We start from the raw sequence: 21414 nt of genomic DNA on the forward strand, positions 1-21414 counted from the left end.
ACTTGTGAGCACGTTAACATCGTCAAAACTCTACCAATTGAACAGTGGGAAAATGATTAGTATATTATGCAGTTGATATACATTTAGACTAACTAGCAATGCTGATCTAATCGAAAGAAATGCAAAGGAAAAGCTGAGTACTATATACAACTTAATTTTTCTTTTAAAATAAAGTAAAAAACTTTAAACATGAAACGCCAACATCCTATATATTGAGCATTACCTCTCCTTTGGAGGTGTAATCAATATTCCAAGAGTTAATGCAGCATAAAGTTGTTTTTTCCTCAACTTATCCTGCTTTCTCTGTATTTAAATGCATAAAATTTCAATGATGCGGCAGTCGATTCTCTTGCCTTAAAACTGCACCATTGACTAGCAAAACTGGAGAACCAAGATCTTAGTTTGCACTTGGCTTTATGTACAAATTTCTGCTCCATACTGTTATCTTGTTATCAATTAATGGCAGCTGGTACTCAAAATGAGAACCTGCACCATCTGCAACGGTTCTTTAATCTGCGAAAATCTCTTCCATTTCCGGCTGTTATGTTTTAAAAAATCTGCCGGAATCTCTTCATTGAATTTCAAGTTCATTGATCTCCATATATTCTGTATCAGACCATTCTTGCTCTTCTTCACTAACCTGACTATCAGTTGCTTCAACCATATCTCTCCTACCACTATTAGTAGCAGAACCGGTATCCATTTCAGAATCTGCACAAATGCATGCTGATGGATTTTCGTGAAACTCGCCCCTGCCTGGCTTTACCTCCATTGGCTCTCCCATGAAACCTATTTGAGACGTTCGAACTTGTGAGGCAAACTCTTCCCATGTCATGTTATTTCGATTAAGGAACGACTTATAAAGCTTCTTAGCATTTGGACGGATAGTCGGCTTGTGATCAAAATATCTCCTGAAACACGAAAAGGATTTTTAACAAGTTGCCCTTTCCTGGAGTAACAGACTAACAGATAAAGTAACATGGTATTTGAGTAAACAAGATGGCATTTGAAGATCATTTTGTCAATGTTTTTTAAGAAGTAAGCTAGCTGATTTAGGTCGAAAAAATCAAGTAGCTTACCTTCTTCCAGCAAGAATTCTTGCCATATTACCGTTGTTATTGGACACGAATACATCACTCTCATCACAAACAATGAAATCTAACGCAGCCATCCTAGAAGAGAAGGAGGAGAATGGTGCCAATTCCTCCTTGCTGGCAATTGTTTCTTTGGAATAAAAATTTGGAAAAAGAGCCTTAAGAGGAGCCAATGTCTCCTCTCCTCCATAAATTTCTCCAGATGCCACATAAATATGAACATCATTACCAAAACCAAGTGCTCTAAGCATTAGTCCAATTTCCTCAGGAGTGAGAGGGCATTTTCCATGCCTTCGCTCCTTATCTGGGTTTCTTGTCTGCAAATTATGCCAAAGAAGCAAATATCATATTAACTACAAGTAGGGGCAATGTATGGACTAATGGATAATTAAATAGGCAGTGACTCACGTGTAACGTCTTCCACCGCTTCCGTATTTTACCTAGCTCTTTCCTTTCCTTGTCTCCTCCACCATAATAGCATCCAGAAAATGCAAGCATATCTGGTTCAAACCTAGCACATAGTAAACAAGTTTCAGAAAGCATATTCCAACAGTAGAATATCCAACAGTACACAATCTACAATGAGAAGATCAACATTGACATCCTAAAGGCAACACCAGATTTATGCAATAAAAGTTACTTTTGTGTACAAGCAGTTCTCTGCTGTTGTTGTTTTTTGTGTCCAAAATGTCTTCTAAATAAATTCATGAACAAAGAAAAGAACATTTGTGTAAAACATCTTTTGGCCATAAGCTATAATCAAATTACCTCAGATGTAAGGCAACAAAGTGCTTGCTTTTCATTCTTATCCGTTCAACCAATTTTCTGCCCATTTCAATAATGGGATCAGTAAACTTCAATGCATGATAATTGACTCTGCATCTCAGCTTCTGCAGATCTGTATCCAACCGATTGGAAAGCCTATAGTCAAATTTTGTTAGCTGAACAGCCTGCACCAGAGCAAAGGAAAGAGTCAAGAAAATCTGAGTCAACTAAAATATAAACTAGATTATCCAGATATGTTTAAAGGAACGATTCTAATAACACCAAAAAGCAATGAGCCAAAAACGATTCAGAAACGTAACTCTGCTAACAACAAGACGTCAAATCTACCCCCAAAACTTTTTGTTCTTCAGCATCAATAACTTAAAGTTCATGGATAGTTCATGCAGAAATTTGGCAGGTTGCCTGCTCAACTACATCCACATCAAGAAGATATGCCCGACTTACAAATTGTCATGGAAATAAGGTGGAGCTTGTGTTGTATGGATAGTAAATCTATCTGTAAATTTCTTTAGCTTGAACTTCCAAATTTTAAACTACTATGACTTAGTTGTGCATTAGAGCTATGGGTGGGGAAACTACTACATTTCAGCACGAGTTTGCCACATAGATGTATAATGCAACAAGAGCAACAGAATACTAAGACGCAAAACATAGGGAATCATGTGCTGTGCACAAACTTTCATGTCATGGGATGATATTATGTTCAGCTGTATCGGACAAGGCAAACATGCTTTATAAAGGACTCACATGTTTTTTCTTTAAAATAGGCAGGATGCGAGTTTCATAACACTTGGCATTGCACTTCCTTGGAACACGCGTTCTATATGGAGTTATGACTTTATCTCCGATTCTTGGAAGATCCCTAATAATTTTGACATCTTTTGAGAGGTGTGATATAAACCAGTCAACGTCAAAAATCTCAGAGAAGTTGCTGCACGAAAAAAGGAATGATTAAGTCTCATGAATTTTAGTGTACTATAACAAATAAAAAGATAGCTCAGAGAATGCCTTTGTGCATAGATTATTCCAAATAAAACCTTGAATCTTTCCAGTATGATTTCTGGTCGAGTTTTGGAACTACAAGGATGGCATTCAAGATATGAGCTGCAACAACTGCATCTACAATCTGCATCCAGCAAGAATATGATTTGAAACTCATATTTGATTTAGTAGTCTCATAAAATGTAACTGCAAATAATTAGAATTCCAACAGCCAAAAAAACTGCTCGTATTATCTCGGATTTTATATAAACTCTTACAGTGTCCAGAAATGGACTTGCTGATTTTGATAGCACAGTTAAGTAAGACAAGTCAGTGTCAACAGAAAACTAGATCCACCACTACAAATAAAAAGACCATGAATAAGTAAATTAATTCATTAACTGTTCTGTATCTATAACCATCAAAATGATTATTTCATTAGTTTCTATCAGGCCAAAGGAAGGAGACACAAAACAAGATAAACGCAGTAATGGTAAAGGCTAAAAATTTGGGACAACGGACCGTTTTGGGAAATTATGGGATCAGGGAACGGACCAACATAACTCCCAATTATTCATTCATGGCACTATTCACAAGCTACAACTTGTAATCCCTATGCAGTTGAATGTTACAGGTAACATGAATAATAATATATTGCTGATGTACTGATTCACCAGATCATATTTCCAATTTCCAAGTGGGAAAATTTTCTCGTTCTAAGTTTCAATAGAATCTAATTTATTGTAATCAAATTGCTTTTTTCATTGGACCCAATTCAAACGAGGTCTCACAGAACATTCATAAGGAAAGATGTCACTCAGGTATCAGCAAGGACATGGTTTAATTAGAGGTTTAAAATTTTGAACATTTGAAAACTTGTATCTTATCCAAGCCTGCAGTACTTTTTTTGTTTTTTTCAAAGGGTTCCGAAAATGCACTTCAAAAAGATTTATATCTTAAATGCAGTGGGGCCTGACTTGAAAAGGAAATCCATTCAATTAGGGAAATTTTGGCATGAATGAAGAAAGAATTTACCCCAGTTCGCTGTTGATTCAAGCCTCCACTAGTTGCAATCATCAAGTACCTATTGGGATGAGTATTAACCTCTGCACCTGCAAATGTTACAGACGAATGAATATTCACCAAAAGTAGTGCTACTTTTCATCAACTTTTAAGACTATATATCAAGATCCAAATGTGAGGGTCAAAACCAAAAATTGTTAAAACAAAGTGCACCCACTTGGAAATTTGTTGCTGGAATCACTGCAGGAGTGGTAGAATTTAGATTGCTTCGAAATCCATACGTCTCCGCTTAAACTTCCTCCACCCATCTACACATTCAAAATAATAATTCAAATAAAGAAACAATCTTACGTGGAAAAAGTCAAAACTGCAATAACGCTCACCGGAACGCGAAAGCCGTGTTCTTTTTGCAGGTTCATCTGAAGCCCCGTCCCGTTATTTAACTGAATACAGTAACATAACAGAAGAATAATCAAAATCAAAACAGACCCAAAAAGATAAAAATGATGGACTGCAGTGGCGTGGACACACGTGGTCATTTTAACACCCTTCATCGAAAAATTATACTGTGTATATATAAAATTTTAATTTTTATACATATATATTAAATCTTGAACACTCTTAATTAACGAAATTTCTGGCTTCGTGACTGATGGAGATATATAGAATGAATGAGAATATAATATGTATGTACATACCGAGATGGGATTGATAAGGTGATGGTGGTGGGAAGTGATGGGAGGAGAGAAAAACACAAAGAAGAAAAGAAGAGCGCCTGATAAAGCTGAAAGAAGAGGAAGAAGGCGGTGAATATGGCGGCGTCTTCTTAATAACAGAGTGTGGAGAATGATTTGGATTATTCCAAGAAACAAAGTTTCATGGTGGCGTTCTTTTCTCTTCTTCATGTTTTTTGTATAATAATAATAATAATAATCTTGAATAGCGGAGAGAGAGTATATAGGTGGATAGGCTATAGGTGAGAGTTGAATAGAAAGAAGAAGAAGAAGTTGGTATAGAGAAATAGTGGGGAGTGGTTTAGAAACAATAACAACAACATATCAGCAGCTTCGTATGCAGCAGATATTACGTCTTTTTTGGGTGAAAAGGACAAACAAGCACATTAATTCATTTTCCCGTATTTTGCTTTGCCCCAGGTACGGCTGTTTACCAAAAGTTTCTGTGCTCCTCCTCCTTGCAGAGAGTAGTTGTTTCCACCCACTATTCTATTTTTATTCTTATAATAATAATAATAATACTTTTGAAGTGCGACAGTGACACGCTTAATTTCTTATGTAAATTCACATCTTGATAGTTGATAGTGATTGTTCATCTTTGTGAGATTACATATTTAGTAATATTGAATGAAAAGTATTTCTTCTTTTTTGCTAAAAAGAGAATAACGATATTTGATGTAACGACTCCAAATGATCTAATTTTCGTTCTCAATTCAAACTTTTAATTTCCTTATTTTTAAATATATGGTTTATTATAAAACGTATTTTTTTCATAATTAAGTATATATTTTATAATGTTTTAAAATTATTTCACTCTCTCAGAAGTGATAATGACATATTGACGTCTTCAACGGAACAAGTATAAGTTGCGGTTCTTACGCTGCTGTATTTGATAATGTCTTTGACACATTGAACATTTCAAATGTTCATTAATTAATTAGTACTAATAAAATATATCTAACATTATCTTCTCTCTGCCTCGTTTAATCCAACTTAAATCTTACTATAGATGGCAGAAATCTATGCTCCCATCACTTATTAAGTTACTTAGCATACAAATCTATGTGAAGCAAATTAAACTTGATATTAAGATTTTACAAGCAACTGCGTTCTCAATTTTAGTTCATATTTTATCATTTCACTAGGTATTTCTCTTCTTTCTTTCACCGCGTAAAAAGTTACTCGAGTGCAACTCACACCATTGTTACTGATTAGGTCATCTGGATTAATTACGGTCGCGGAGAAAGTCATTTCTATATTATAAAAGGAAAAGGTTGTACTATAGATTATTGGTCAGCGAAAGCATATACTCCTTCCGTCTCAATTTATGTGATATAATTTGATTATGCACAGAGTTTAATAAATAAAAGAAGACTTTTGAATCTTGTGGTTTAAAACAAACTAAAGATATTTGTGTAGTAATAAATCACCTCGTTAAGCGTAAAAGATACTCCCTCCGTTCACTTTTATTTGTCCACTTTTGATAATGCACACTTCTTAAGAAATAATAAATGAAGTGCATAATTTACCAATGCACCCATATTAATTAGTGCATATTTTTATTGGATTTGAAAAATGATTTGAAGTGAGTATTTAATACTATGGGTAAAAACAAAAAAGAAATTGTTGTCTTGATATGCTAAAAGTGAAAATCTATTTTTAAGTGAAAATGCACCCTATATTAATTGATGCATATTTTTATTGGATTTAAAAATGATGAAGATTTAATACTATGAGAAAAAAGAAATTGTTGTCTTGAGATGCTAAATTTAAAAGTGAAATTATTGTTTAAAGTGAAATTATTGTCAAATAAGGAAATGTAACATTCTTTTTTTTTTTTTTTGCAGACTAAAAAGGAAAGTTTATCATATAAATTGGGACATATAGAGTATAAAGCAAGCTATCATCTCATGAGTCATGAAATTAAATGAACTTGAATGCTGAAGGAATAAGATAAATGATTCATATTGTCAATTCAAATTATAAGTATAGATTGACGCATAATCGTTTGATATATATCGTCGAGAATTATGGTGGTGTTTGACATTAAATCCCACACGATAATGTCACTATATAAATTTGAAGATGTGAGATGCTTCGACGTAAACACCTTTTGCTTTGGTTAAGTTTGTCGGACAAGAATTCAAGCAAGATCTTTGTAAAAGCCATATAAAAGGTGTCTCGTTCTTCTATGGAGCCAGGGAAATGCACGTGAGCCACTGTTCTTATAATTTTGTTTATTGCAAGCTGTAACAGATTAATTAAAGAGTGTTTATAGATTAATTAATTCGTTCTAACTCAAATAGCATTTAATCTTTTTTCTTTTCTTTTCAAATTCATAGTGCATTTATGCTTGGCACGATTTCTGAGTTTAGTTATTTAATCTTGTAACTACCAGTTCGTTTGACTGGACATTTCCGTTCATCACTTTCAGAGTCTAGATTAGTTAAAATGTTAACTAGTACTTATTTTTATTAATTTTGGAGTCTGAATCAGCTTGAATACATTTCGACTATTTTCACGGATACTTACCTGCTACTCCCTTCGTTCCTTTTTAAGTTTCATGGTTATTAAAATAACTGGTCAAAAATACCATTAATTTTAGATAATAAAAAAAGAATTAGTTAATCTTTTCGCCTTTACACTTACTCTATTTTTATAGTGAATGCAAAAGTAGGAGGGAATAAATTGAGTTTAACGAACACATAAAATAATTTAATTAAATTTTCTTAATTAATACTCCCTCAAAGATAGAAAAGAGTGTCCACTTACCCGCTCTTTTTTTGTTAAAAAGAGTGCTCACTTACTAAATCAAGAAAAAATTAACCTATTTTTTTTAAAATTGTCCTTATTAAGTGATCAAATCTCAATACTTATTTAATAAGGGTAATTTAGTCAAATTACTTATTTTTGCCTAGAAATTTGTATTTTTTTAAGGGCTATGCAAATGACTAAGTGAACACTATTTTTTATTCGGGGCGCAGAAAAATCAAATATGACAGGTTAAAGGAATCTAATCCAGTAATTTTGTCTATCAAAGGTACGTTACTGCTAGTAGTAATTAATAGGGACTAGCTGGTCAAAAGTCAAAACAACCGAATTAGTAACGGCAAAGGAAGCGGTCAACAAGCAGAATTATGATGTATATGTTCACCTTGGGAAATACTAAAAATAGAAGGAATAAATAACTATAGAGATAAAAAATAAAAAATAAAAACAAAATAAATAAATTATAGAGACATGATAGTTTTTATGAGGTTCGTTGGGCTGACGTGTACTATATGTATAATTTGGATTAGGTATTTCAGAAGATGTTAAGATGGGATGGTGTGTGCTAATTAAGTAATGATTAAGATCTTAGGTTGCACCTAGCTAATTATGCAGCCCCACATTGACAACTTAAAGCCACATCTGCAATCATGTAGACTACGACTGGCTAAGGACTAGTCGTAATCCGAGATTCAGATTAGTCAGAACACATTAAGATACTAATCAACTTGTCTTGTACAAGGCAGGGTTTGAGCCGTTTTTTTGTGGGAATCATGTTTTGGTCTGCCAATATTATAGTACAATTGAACATGTTAGATTTCCCTTTAAAATAATAATTTCATTTGATGATGGGGTTTGGTGAATATGTGTTGAGGCCGTTGAAATTCTATCATCCAATCACAAGTTGGAAAAAGGAAATGTAATCAACAGAAACATTGATGTTCGTTGCTAGCTATAGAAAATATAGGGTATAGAAAATAATCACTTATTATGAAACAGACTATTTAACTCTTAAAAAGTGTTCAATTAAGAATGTGTATAAACTAAAAAAATCACTTATTATGAAACAGAGGAAGTATTACTGGGTCGATTAATTGCTTCATACTGAAGTCAACACTAATGAATGGAGAAGGAGATTATTTATGGGAAGTAACAATTTGATGTGATGAATTACCTACCTACAAGTTGGTATCTTTACCATCACTGAAGGTATTAATAAATGGGGTTGATAGGAAATTTTATCAACTATCGATCGAGTGTTTACTTATAAAATAGAATAGTCTACGGGGCAAGCTGATTTTCTACTTTTATCCGTAGCATTAAAGACGCATGTACAAAAAAGAATTCCTTTCTTCGTCCCAATATATGTAACCATTTGACTTGAAACAAAGTTCAACAAAAACAAGCAATACTTTTAAAATCTGTGGTCTAAAATAAAATAAATCTTAGACATTTGTGTGTTTATAAATAATTTCATTAAGATTAAAAGGAGAATTTTAAAATTAAATTGTTCTAATTATAGAAATGTGACATTTTTTTTTGACTTACTAATAAATTTTGGTGGTCAGAAATACTAGATTTGGTCGTAACTACTCGATTGATATAGATAACACTCAATTAATCTCCATTGTGGAATGAGGTGAAAATGAAAAGTAAATTGTATATAAGGGTAACAATACTATTAATGGTGTGGTTGCACTTAAATGTCTAACTTTTGCCCTTCATGATGAATTACTTGAGAACTTATGCCCGTGCATCTCATAAGTTACGCATCTCTAAGAGTCATGCCAGCATGCGTAAGTTATGTTCCTATAGCCTATAGGCATAAGTTTGGTTTTAAGGGGCAAAAATTAAAGACCAACCCATTTGAAGGCAAAAATTAAAGACCACCACAAAATAGGAAAAGTAAATCACCCACGTTTTGAAAAAATATATAATTGTATTTTTGAGCTGCTTTAATCTGCCAATCTACTCTAACCACTTACTCAGGGGTAAAATCTAATGTACTTTTATTTTCTATCAAAATATTATTAATAACTTATTAATGCAGAGTCACCACACTCTAGGACATTTCATAATTTGAACGCTTTCCCAATCTTGAGTTGCCTGCAACTCCAACGCTGAAGATAGTAATGTCGGTCCTTTAATCCTTGTAAATGACTAGTATTTTATTGGTTAATTTTGTATTTTTAACGAAGGAGCCTCTGCCTCTGGATTCTGCTTGTCTTTAAGATTCACTCGAACTAATAGTAGCAAGTTAAAAATTGTGGGGTATAGGTGAAAAATGTACTCCAAATTGGCGACTTACTCATTTGTTTAACTTCATCCAATATTTTTGAACGAGTAACGGACAATTTTATAATAAATGCCCAAAGACAACATACAAAAACAGAAACATCATCACGTGAATCTGATTTTTTTTTTTTTATTACTTCTTTACTGAAACAAGAAGCTCTGCACCTGAAACAATCCATTAATTAATCAGATGATTACAAGGATCAAGTGCAAGTACTTAACATCGACTTTTGCTGCTTGGTATCTCTCAATTGCCTTGGTCCGTAAGCCGAGGTGAAATAAGGATTTCGATTTAGTCGATGCAACATACGATTGCATTCAATACTTATTTGTGACGTTTTATATCGATTTATCGCGCATAAATATATAGTAGTATTTTGTATAGATACTTATTTTGTTTATAAAATATTTTAAGTCTATATCTGCTTCTTTCATTAGAAAAATAATCAAGTCTTGAAAAGGGTGCAATGCAATGTATTATACACAAAGCGGACTGCATTTTTTGTTGATTCATCCACAAGTTTTTAGGATCCTCCAAGAACTTCATACAATTTGTAGTCCATGAAAACAATATGATACAGGTTAAGGAGAACACTTTTTTCGAAAGGTGCCTTTAATTTTTAAAAAAATATCCTGAAAGCTTGAGCTCAACCCCGCCATTAAGAAAAAAAAAAACAAGGCAAAAAATCTAAGCAATGCCGATTTTTTTTTTTTTTTTTTTACCAAACAAAAAGTAATATTATATCTAAACCTTTGTATTTTTTTTTCTATCGAATTTCAAACTCAAAACCTTATTTTAGGCGAATCTACTCTAACCAATATTACTCAGTGGTTTAAAAAACTTACGTATAGAGCAAGATAAATTACGCATCGTAATATCTAATGTACTTTTATTTTCTATCAAAATATTAAATTAATAACAAAAGGGTATTAAATGCAGAGTCAGGACCGAGGACCGTTATTGGAGACCAGTCGACTATCCCCAGTGGCATTTCAAAATTTGAACACTTTAATTCAATCTTGAGTTGCCTGTCAACTCCCAAGAGATGACGCTGAAGATAGTAATTTACATTTTTTTGTCGGTCCTTTAAATCCCTAAATGACTAGCATTTTATTGGTTAATTTTGTATTTTTAACGAAGGAGCCTCTGCCTCTGGATTCTGCTTGTCTTTAAGATTCACTCGAACTAATAGTAGCAAGTTAAAAAATTGTGGGGGTATAGGTGAAAAATGTACTCCAAATTGGCGACTTACTCATTTGTTTAACTTCATCCACTATTTTTGAACGAGTAACGGACAATTTTAACAATATATATATGCCCAAAGACAACATACAAAAACAGAAACATCATCACGTGAATCTACTTATGCTATTTTTTTTTTTTTTTTCATTACTTCTTTACTGAAACAAGAAGCTCTGCACCTGAAACAATCCATTAATTAATCAGATGATTACAAGGATCAAGTGCAAGTACTTAACATCGACTTTTGCTGCTTGGTATCTCTCAATTGCCTTGGTCCAATAAGCCGAGGTGAAATAAGGATTTCGATTTAGTCGATGCAACATACGATTGCATTCAATACTTATTTGTGACGTTTTATATCGATTTATCGCGCATAAATATATAGTAGTATTTTGTATAGATACTTATTTTGTTTATACAAATATTTTAAGTTAAAATCCATTAAAATTTGATTATTAAACCTTTCCTTATTTGAATTACGCAGCTAAATTTTAGGACTTTGAAATCAACTAAAATTTTAATTATTAATTTCCCCTATTTGGTTTATATCATATATAACATATGTAGAATAAAAAAAAGTTAGTAACTCACGGAAATACATTCTGAAATTTGGAATAGTTTATGGTAATATTTTGCTAGCTATGCATCAATGGCAATAACTAATGATTTCTTGCTTTGTTTTAGTGGGGTGGATTGACATCCATGTATCGATCATGTTGAGTTTTTTTCCCATCATTCCTTATATGCAATTTTGGTTATATTGATTCTTTTCTAAAGCCAAAAAAAAAAAAAAAAAAAAAAAGAAAGAAAGATGAGAACCCAGTACTTTGTTTGGTGTGATAGCAATAATTTTAATGGGCATCACCCTAAAAGGTTTGATAGCATAGAGGATACATGCCAATCTAAAAAGAGAAAACAATTGAGTTCTTCTACCTCGCAAGACCTTGGCTATTAGTAGTATATAACGGAGTTGAAGGCAGCGAAAGGTTAAGAGTTTTTATTTTATTTTCATAATCGTTAGAGATTTTTGTTTGAAGTTTGTTATTACTTTTTACTTTAAACAAAATTTAATTTAATTATAGCTATAAAGCATTATTAGGTTAGATATATAAAGCACAACATTCGGGTCAATAGCATTATTTTGTCATTTAAATGAATGTTGCATCTATTTTTACGTTCATTGCTATTTTATAATAATTTTGCTGTTTCATATAAAATTTAGGGAAAAGGTCCAAATACATCTCTTAACTTTGCGATTTAGAGCAGATATACTTCCGTTATAAAAGTGGTGTGTGTAAATATACCCCCGTCCTTATAAAATGGTGATAATATACCCTTTTTGCTGCCGATTTTAAAAAAAAAATTATTTAGTTATTTTTTAATTAAAAAAATACCACGAGGCTTTAAAAAAAGTCTACCCATTTTGTTTGAGTAGACATATTTTTCTAAAGCCACATGATAATTTTTTTTTCTGGTGGGTCTGGTCTGGTTCATTAAAAAAAATGGATAGACTTATTTTTTTAAAAGCCACAGAGATATTTTTTTAAACGAACCAGATCCGACCCACTAGAAAAAAAATTACCATGTGGCATTAGAAAAATATGTCTAGTAAAATAAATAAGTAGACTTTTTTTTAAAGCCACATGACATTTTTTAATTTAAAAATAAGTTAAATGATTTTTTTAAAATACATCCGTTGGCGAAAAGGGTATATTTATACTATTTGTATAAGGGTAGGGGTATATTTACTCCATTTTGTAACGGCAAGAGTATATATACACCACTTTTTTAACAGAATATATCTGCTCTAAATTGTAAAATTGAGGGGTATACTGCTCCTTTGCCCTAAAATTTGCATAATTTATAGACAGGCTAAGGCTAAAACTGGTATTTCAGAAACAAAGCCTTGTGTCTGTTTACACAACTAACCCAAACAAAATTTCAACTCCAGGCGGGCCTTATGAGAGAATGAGATTGGAATTCAATATTTGTGATTTTTAATTTCAGAAAGAATAGAACGGGAAAGACAGTTGACACGTGGCAGGAAAGGCTTTGGATTGCGTGAGAGTAGAAGAGAGGGTAACTTGAGAAGCTAATGAATGCTGTTCGTGTGTGTGTTAAAATAAGGGGGCAGTAGTGAAGTCCTCCTCGATACGTTCGATATATCGAGATTGTTTGTATTGATAGTATTAGTATTCAAAGGATGAATAAGCTAAAATCATCAAACTCAGAATTGGACTTGGATCGACCCAATCTGGAAGACTATCTTCCAACTGGATCCATCCCTGAACCCCATGGCAAGCTTCGCCTGTATGGCCTTTTTCTTCTTCTTCTTCTTCTTCTTCTTCTTCTTCTTCTTCTTCTTCCCGAGTTTTCATTTTTTTCTTCCCCTTTTGCAGGCGTGATTTGCTTGATATTTCTCCCACCCTAACTGAAGCTGCTGGTGCCATTATTGACGTCAGTTTTTCTTCCTTTGATTTACTTGTCACTACCTTCAATTTATTGTGACCCACATCTTCTTATTTCTGTTGCTCTGATCGCCTGTCAATTCTATCACTGCAAATTTTACTGATTGTTTCACTTCCATAAACAATTGACCTCTACTTCTTCTCGATTTTTTCCAACACTTGGTTTTGGAGCTTGCCCTTTAATAGTTTGAGAAAGTTTACATATACCTATCTGCTTTGCTTTCTAATCGCGTGTTAATTGGTTAATTATTTAACGACTGTGACTGCAAAAATGCCAATTCTTGCACTACCAGAAACAATTGGACCTCTACGTCGTTTGGATTTTGTCGACAACTTTATTTTGGAGCTTGCCCTTTCAGTTTGAGTAAGTTTAATGTATCCATTCTCATTTTTTTTGTTTGCAGGATTCTTTCACCCGATGCTTCAAGTCAAATCCACCAGAACCTTGGAACTGGAACATTTATTTGTTTCCTTTATGGTGCTTGGGGGTTGTTGTTAGATATGGGATTCTTTTCCCTATAAGGTTTATCCTCTTTCGTTTCTTTTATTTTTCCTCATTTGGGTCGTAATCATAAACTAACTTTGTACCTACTATGGCCATGATAATTTCACTTCCTCTATATATAGAAGATGGAAGAATGGAATTCTATACACTCGCTTAATGAAAAGGGACTCCCTACATTAAGATGCTTATCGTTATCAGTTGTGGATCTATTGCAACAGTTGTCCACTATCCCATCGAAAGCTCACTTTTGCCTTCCTTTGTTTATAATGCAATTGCAGAGTTATTGTCTTGACAATAGGATGGATAATATTCCTCTCTTGCTATATCCCGGTGCATTTCCTACTGAAAGGGCACGATAAGTTCAGGAAAAAGCTAGAGGTATCTCTCTTGCTATCCAGTTTACTTAAATTTTCTCTTTTATTTGCTTTAGTTAGGGACTGCGCTTTGGTTGGCATTTGCTCGCAATATATATGATAATTTTACCTTTATCCTTAGCCTTATGGAGAAAATCATATTCATCTTATAAGGAACTTGTGACATTGAGACTCACTTAGTGAAAAGGAACTCCCTAGATTAAAAAAGAATTTCCTTCGTAATTAACCAATTAGCTTATAGAAAATGAACTGCCTGCTCAAAGAATAGCTAACTAGAGAGTCCGTCGGCTGCAATGTTGTTCAGCACTCTATCTGGTGAAATACTGAACAATTGGGTTCAAACAAGACCAGGCACACTATACAAGGAAAGCGAGTTTAGTTCATAATACTTTGGCAAATTATAGCAGATATTGATACTGAAACTGGTTTTGGAGAGAGCTTCACAGTCATATCCTGATCTGTACAATTTGTTAAAGCTGCTTTATTTACGCTCCACTATTGCTCAAGATAATGGAAAAACTAGTTCTTTTAACTTGGCATATGGATAGAAATTACTGAAACTTGTGTTATAAAATTTCCCAAGAAATAGGAATATGTTGCAAAACAAACAATTGAAGCAAGCATGGGTCGAGCTCGTTGCACGGGGCTTGCCTAGTGCTAGTTATCTCTTTTGTGTGGTATGCGGGCTATTGCACAGGAGCGGGGTTTACCCTGTGCACACCCGAAGGGTAGCGTCTGCGGGTTCCCTTGTCATAAAACAAACAAACAAACAATTGAAGCAAGCATGGATTTCAGTGTATGAACAGAAATTACTACAGCTGCAGACATTAGGAAATGCAATTAGCAATGGAACACTTCATCCTATTGATTAGCTTTGGAAGTTGTCATTGTGTCTGGACTAGGTTCCTGCAACATTTGTGTATATGTTCAAGTATGATCTTCGATAAAAAATTGGTAGAGCACATTGAAATATCACACGAGGAATCTGCCACATCTGTTTATTTCATTAACTTTTTCAAACAAAAATAGTTTTTGAAGATATTCAGATACACTATGCTCATACTTCTTTTTTCTTCAGCTGAAGCTTCTGTCTTTCTTTCTTCTTTTTTTTTTTTGGTCCACCAAATGACTTTATTTTTTCCTTTTCCTTAGTAGCCGGTTAACATTCAAACAAAAACCATCCAAGACAATGCGACAGAGAAACTATCCCTAATCAGAAAACTAATTCTCGGTATTTAATGGCATCGTGTCTTATGGGATACTATCCCTAAAATTTAGCAATTATGATGGAAACAAACCAAACCAGTACTCAAATATATAATTAAAAAACTACAGTATCAAAAAAGACATTGAAATCGAAACAAGAATATTCAAATAAGAAATACAATATTCAGATCAGTATTCAACAGGATATTCAAATCAACTTGGGTCAGCCACCGGCTACCAACAGCGTCTTGACCCCATCCAATTTTTTGGCCCACCTGTAAGATAGATTGGCAATACGTGGGGAAATTCTCTATTATGAATTTTGATGTCTAGACTTGCTTATGTTGCACTTTTGTTATTCTCTTGAAGAGTATCTATAGTTCTATAATTTTGATGTCTAGACTTGCTTATGTTGCACTTTTGTTATTCTCTTGAAGAGTATCTATAGTTCTATACATACTAAATCCTTGCCTTGGTTAATTTTCTTAGAGGTGTCTGGTGGAGCTGATATGCAGTTTCTTTGTTGCATCTTGGACTGGGGTTGTCAAATACCACGGCCCACGGCCTAGCATACGACCTAAGCAGGTACGTCTGGTCGTCTGCTGCTATAAATGAAATCACACATGGGAACCATCTTCTCTGATACATCTAAAATCGCCTTATGCATTTTATTGACAGGTTTTTGTGGCAAATCACACATCTATGATTGATTTTATTGTCTTAGAGCAGATGACTGCATTTGCAGTGATCATGCAGAAGCATCCTGGATGGGTCGGTAAGAGTTCTAAAGCATTTGCATTGTCTGCTCATTAATTTTGTCTCTGTCAAAAGTTGCTGAGCTTTAATATGAAGACATGTATATTAACTGCTAAACCTAAATATACCCTCTTGTGACATATCTGAAGTTAAGGCTTAATAACACCTCAACTGTTTAACTTCAAGTTTTTGAATTATTAGAACCTATAATTCAGGTAATGATTCAGGAACAGGGTGTTGGATAGGAACTTTGCAGATGTTATAATGATAACTGCAGTAGCAAATATCTAGTGCAGAGTGAGTGCATTGATCTGAATTAGAGTTGAACTTGGTTTACTTTACTAGTCAAAATATATATGGAAGGTAAATATTGAAGCTTAGGGTAACTATAAGTTGGCTGTGTAGACCCTCTTAACTTCTTGTCATGCTAGCTAGACCTTTTTTTTAATATAAAAAGGGATTCTTCTTAGGTAGGGATCGTGCTGATGTTGTTCTGCTAACTGCATAGCTAACTGCAAAAATTCGGTGCAAAGTGCAAACTAAGGGCATTTGATGTGGAAGGCAATTATTGAAGCTTAGAGTAACTATCCAAACCTTCTAATTGTTGTGCTATTTGGCTTTCAATCAACAAAATAAGATCTAAAAAAATAGTAGGAATTGTTTATGGTTACAAGAGTTTTAGCTTGATTAACTCCAGGCTATTTTGTATTGCTACCTTCTCTCCTTATGTAACAACCCAGCCCACTAGTGATATTGTCCGCTTTGGGCCTAGGCCTGCACGGCTTTAAAACGCGTCACTAGGAGGTGAGGCATGCTTACTTATATACACCTATCCTGTGTTTTGCTGATGTGGGACTTTCCTCCTAAGCTGGGGTGTCACACCTTACCTCTTCACTGGGCAAGCAAATCTTGTACAGGCAGAATTCAAAACCTTGTTTGTACTAGTCTAGAAAAGATCAAAATTGCTACCTTCTCGCCTTACCTCTCTTTCACTGGGCTGCTAACTTGTCATTGTATAACTGCAAGGATCAAAATTTATGAAGGATAGCAAAGGAATTTTCACTGTAAACTCAGCATACAGAGACCTGAATGTCTCAAGTTTTCAAGAAGAGGGATGGCAATGGAAGATGATATGGAAGACAAAAGTACCTTATAAAGTGAACTGTTTTAATTGGCTGTTGGCAAAAGAGGCAGTGCTGACTCATGAAAACCTGAACAAAAGAGGTTTTCACTTATGTTCTAAATGTTTTTGGTGTGGGGATCATAATGAGACAATTAGTCATCTTTTCTTGCACTGCAAATGGACAGACCAGCTGTGGAAGATGTTTATCAACCTGAGGAAGATCAGATGGTGGAAGCCTGGGAGCAGAGAAGGAGTGTTAAAGTGCTGGAACAGGGATGGGAATGTAACAGGAAAAGAGGAGAGATGGAAGATTGTCCCATCATGTATCTGGTGGACTGTTTGGAAAGAGAGGAACCAGAGATGTTTTGAGAACTAGCAGAACAATTTACAGAAGTTAAAGATGAATTGTCTAGCTCATTTTTTATTTTTGGTGTAAACAGGAAATTTTAGGTCAGACAGAAGATGTTTTTGATGTGTTAGATCTCCTGTAAGGATAGAAAACAATAGAGATCAATGCTGTAAATGTAACCTTTTGGAGGGGGACTACATATTTTGATGCAGTACACCTGTGGATATATAGATTAACTGTTACAAGTCTCAAAAAAAAAAAAAAAAAAAAAAAAAAAATATTATGAAGTGATCTTTTATGTCTCCTCTTCCCTATATCAATTTCTCATTAAAAATAATATTTTTGCAGGACTACTGCAGAGCACTATTTTAGAAGGTGTTGGATGTATCTGGTTCAACCGCTCAGAAGCGAAGGATCGTGAAATTGTAGCACGGAAGTACGTCATGTCAGAAGAATCATTCTAGACATTTCATTCTGCTCTGCTTTTCTTACATATTTTAATTTTCAGGTTGAGGGAACATGTTGAAGGGGCCGATAACAACCCTCTTCTTATATTCCCTGAGGGAACTTGTGTAAATAACCACTACTCTGTCATGTTCAAAAAGGTAATCTCAATGAATTCATTCATTTATATAATTTTAAAGAGTTGAGCTATCCTTGACCCAAATTATTGGTCTTTTGAGACCTCCCCTCCCCCAAAATACTGAGTTCTTTCTTGTGAGTAATTGGTTGAAGAGTAAAACTGAGAAGTACATTTTATGGTGTTTCTGGTCTTCAGTATTATTTTAGCATCTTTTTGTTAATGTGGGTTTTCCAAATGTTTAAGCTAATGGTATTGATGCTCTATCCCTTTTCATGCATGATGAATAGGGAGCATTTGAACTTGGCTGCACTGTTTGTCCTGTTGCAATCAAGTACAACAAAATTTTTGTTGACGCTTTTTGGAACAGTAGAAAGTAAGGTTTTCTTAACACCAAATTGCTTATCTGGTTTATTTGTTGGTATTCATTTCGTTATAATCTTTCTTCTCTCCTTTTTTTTTTTTGTTTGCTAATTAAAGGTTTGCTTAACGCCAATTTGCTTATCTGGTTTATTTGTTGGTATTCATTTCGTTATAATCTTTCTTCTCTCCTGTTTTTTGTTTGCTTATTTGAAGTTCGCCTTTCTTATATTAATTGCAGACAGTCCTTCACAATGCACCTCTTGCAGCTCATGACATCTTGGGCTGTTGTCTGTGATGTTTGGTACCTGGAACCTCAGAACATAAGACCTGGGGAGTCTCCAATCGAGTTTGCAGAGAGGTAAAATTCCCATTCTGAAAAGCAGTAACTACTGTTTTAACAGAGGCATTTATCTTATCAGATGTTAGATATCAATTTATCGACAGTACTTGTATTTAAGGAAATCCTTGCCAATTTTCTCTTTTCAGGGTGAGGGACATCATTTCTGTTAGAGCAGGTCTAAAAATGGTTCCTTGGGATGGATATTTGAAATACTCTCGTCCTAGCCCCAAGCATCGAGAGAGGAAGTATGTTTGCTATATTGCTCCCTCCCCTCCCTCCTCCCAGCAGTATAGACTTAATGTGCTGTTCACAATTACTTTGATTTCTTGTAGTGACAGAGCTGATCCTGTACCTGCTAGTTTCCTGCCATATATTGTTTTCTTGATCATTTTGCATGTGCATTCTTATATATGCGGATGATGGTAGCTATACTGATCATTTAGAGGATTATGAAAGATTGAAGTCACGGTTTGTCTGTTTTGTATCTCCAGGCAACAGAGTTTTGCGGAATCAGTGTTGCGTCGCCTGGAAGAGAAGTAGAGAATTGGATGTATGCTTTGTCTCCATGTGCACTTTGCTTTGAGTTTAATTTTATTCTCAAGTTTATATTTTCTGTGGCCTATAGCCGTTCAATTTGGAATAGTTGTCATGCTATTCTTCTCAACTCGACATTTTGTCCTTCATCACTTTCTTTAGCCGTAGTTAAGAGAATGTTAGTACAAATTGGCAGCAATTGCCTGTGAAGTGCTTCGCTTATTCTTATAGAGTTTTTACTTGGGATATCCACGCAGTATACATGTTTCTTGGGGCTGTTCAAAGAATTGAACTTTCAGTTTCTTTTTGATTCTTGTGCACACCACAGAAGCTATGTATGGATGTGGAGGAGTTGTTTAATGGATGTAGGGACTCTGATATTTTGTCGTTTTTCAAATTTGAACGGTTAGCCATTTTGAAGAAATTTCTTGAAGGGTGATTAGTCTTCGGTGAGATTTTTTTTAGCCTTAATACTTTTCATGATGGCAAAGAATCATGCTTTTTTAAATCAGGTAATTCTGGGAATGACAGAAGAATTATGTTTGGATGGATTTCTTTTACTTTTATCTTCTTTTTTTGTGTGTGAGAGAAAGATATAGATGACTGTTCACACATCCGATGAGCTACCTTATGCCAGGATCTTTAAAAAATAAATATAGTACTCGTTAGTATATGAATGAAAAGCTTATGAGATAGTGGAAGTGGGGTTGTGTTACTGCAGTAGGTCCCTTCAATTGCTCACTTGGTGTGATCCAATGGTCATTGAAATTGGTAAACCTTAAAGATCGCTGTTTAAATATAGGTGAGTTTTCATTTGCCTAAATTTTGGGCAAAATTATTCAATACCTGGTGGGAGTTAGCAGGTGAATAAATAGGTTCATCCAATGGGTTGAGGTCTTCTGCACGTGGCTTTCCAAGTCATTGTCGTTGCCTCCACGTTAGGGAAATTAATTGTTGGCTGCAGAATTGAAGCTACACAGGTTTTAAGGTATATAATAAGACAAGGGAATCCGAGAAGAAATTAAAAAAAGTTATCTGAATTAATGTGGCCTCAAGTGTTTGTTTGTTTTTGGCGAAGTTTATTGATTCTTTTTGGTGGGACTATGTGTATTTAATTTGGCTAAGTTTGAAACCCCAGGCAGTCTCTGCCTCGTCTGTGTAAATTGTAAGTAGTTGTAAGGTGTGTTATCCTTGAGCTATGCTGAGCAACAAGTGCTGCAGCCTTTACATGACAAAGGAATTTCTTACAAATTCCAAAGACTTAAAAAACATTAATCTGCTTGAGGACACCACTATTGTGGACAGAGTTGTCGGCTGGTCAAGTGTTCACATATATTTGGCATTGGCATCTAATTATTATGGTATATTCCTTGAATTCTCATGATAATTCCAACCTCTTTTGTCTCTGTAAATGCTTGATGTTGATCTTTACTCAACCCTGTATCTTTTTTCTTAGTGTGTATTTCCTTTTTCTCCGCTAAAAGTTGTTACAAATAAACTTCAATTTTTCTTTATCTGCCTCGTGACGTGACACAAGTATCAACATATTTTTTCTCAAGCATCATGAGCAAGTCTTAGTGGTTATAAATTTACGGACAGATGCTTTTCATCAGTTATAGAATAGAATATGGTATAAAATCTTTGATACCCTATGAACTTTTTGGCTTACAGCCAGAGGGAAAAATTTAAATCTTGCCACACACGGAGAACTTTGGGGACCCTATTCTGTACTAGGACTATTCATCTTTCAGAAATTTCATTTTTCACGTGAAGGTGGGGCTCGTGTTACATTTTCTCAAGGTATGTTAGTAGAACATAGAAATAGAGCGTCCACTCCCCTGTCACCATCAAAGAAATATTAAAATGCATCATTATTACTTTTTTTTGCGCG

The 21414-nt window shown here is 34.3% G+C and overlaps 3 protein-coding genes across 3 annotated transcripts; 2 read left to right on the top strand and 1 right to left on the bottom strand.

Moving 5' to 3' along the window:
• Positions 1–37: 37 nt before the first annotated feature.
• On the bottom strand, positions 38–5173 carry LOC132065211 (O-fucosyltransferase 6-like). Its single transcript, XM_059458488.1, has 10 exons — positions 4583–5173; positions 4268–4327; positions 4102–4192; positions 3897–3973; positions 2918–3006; positions 2628–2811; positions 1863–2044; positions 1503–1605; positions 1080–1411; positions 38–911 (listed from the first exon to the last, which is right to left on the bottom strand). Exons 1-10 carry the CDS (start codon positions 4787–4789, stop codon positions 572–574), a joined length of 1665 nt encoding a protein of 554 aa, XP_059314471.1. The 5' UTR covers positions 4790–5173; the 3' UTR covers positions 38–571.
• A 7898-nt stretch (positions 5174–13071) lies between these two features.
• On the top strand, positions 13072–19831 carry LOC132065212 (glycerol-3-phosphate acyltransferase 9). The gene is made up of 12 exons (XM_059458489.1): positions 13072–13235; positions 13325–13382; positions 13798–13916; positions 14177–14276; positions 15968–16063; positions 16157–16253; positions 18055–18142; positions 18215–18311; positions 18577–18662; positions 18888–19007; positions 19136–19234; positions 19481–19831. Exons 1-12 carry the CDS (start codon positions 13129–13131, stop codon positions 19527–19529), a joined length of 1116 nt encoding a protein of 371 aa, XP_059314472.1. The 5' UTR covers positions 13072–13128; the 3' UTR covers positions 19530–19831.
• On the top strand, positions 16260–18048 carry LOC132065213 (uncharacterized). Its single transcript, XM_059458490.1, has 2 exons — positions 16260–17458; positions 17543–18048. The coding sequence occupies exons 1-2, from the start codon at positions 17272–17274 to the stop codon at positions 17731–17733; spliced, it is 378 nt and encodes a 125-aa protein (XP_059314473.1). The 5' UTR covers positions 16260–17271; the 3' UTR covers positions 17734–18048.
• Positions 19832–21414: the final 1583 nt, after the last annotated feature.

The sequence above is a fragment of the Lycium ferocissimum genome, chromosome 7, assembly GCF_029784015.1.
Source record: "Lycium ferocissimum isolate CSIRO_LF1 chromosome 7, AGI_CSIRO_Lferr_CH_V1, whole genome shotgun sequence".
Taxonomy (NCBI): Eukaryota; Viridiplantae; Streptophyta; class Magnoliopsida; order Solanales; family Solanaceae; genus Lycium; species Lycium ferocissimum.

Excerpts from the sequence above, each read along its gene's own strand:
- LOC132065211 (XM_059458488.1), bottom strand. The coding sequence starts at position 4,789 with ATGAAGAAGAGAAAAGAACGCCACCATGAAACTTTGTTTCTTGGAATA. Across the intron at positions 4,193-4,267 it reads AACACGGCTTTCGCGTTCCG|ATGGGTGGAGGAAGTTTAAG; the intron begins GTGAGCGTTATT and ends TTGAATGTGTAG. Across the intron at positions 1,606-1,862 it reads TTTGTTGCCTTACATCTGAG|GTTTGAACCAGATATGCTTG; the intron begins GTAATTTGATTA and ends ACTATGTGCTAG.
- LOC132065212 (XM_059458489.1), top strand. The coding sequence starts at position 13,129 with ATGAATAAGCTAAAATCATCAAACTCAGAATTGGACTTGGATCGACCC. Across the intron at positions 13,383-13,797 it reads CTGCTGGTGCCATTATTGAC|GATTCTTTCACCCGATGCTT; the intron begins GTCAGTTTTTCT and ends TTTTGTTTGCAG. Across the intron at positions 16,254-18,054 it reads GAAGCATCCTGGATGGGTCG|GACTACTGCAGAGCACTATT; the intron begins GTAAGAGTTCTA and ends ATATTTTTGCAG.
- LOC132065213 (XM_059458490.1), top strand. The coding sequence starts at position 17,272 with ATGAAGGATAGCAAAGGAATTTTCACTGTAAACTCAGCATACAGAGAC. Across the intron at positions 17,459-17,542 it reads TGAAAACCTGAACAAAAGAG|ACCAGCTGTGGAAGATGTTT; the intron begins GTTTTCACTTAT and ends GCAAATGGACAG.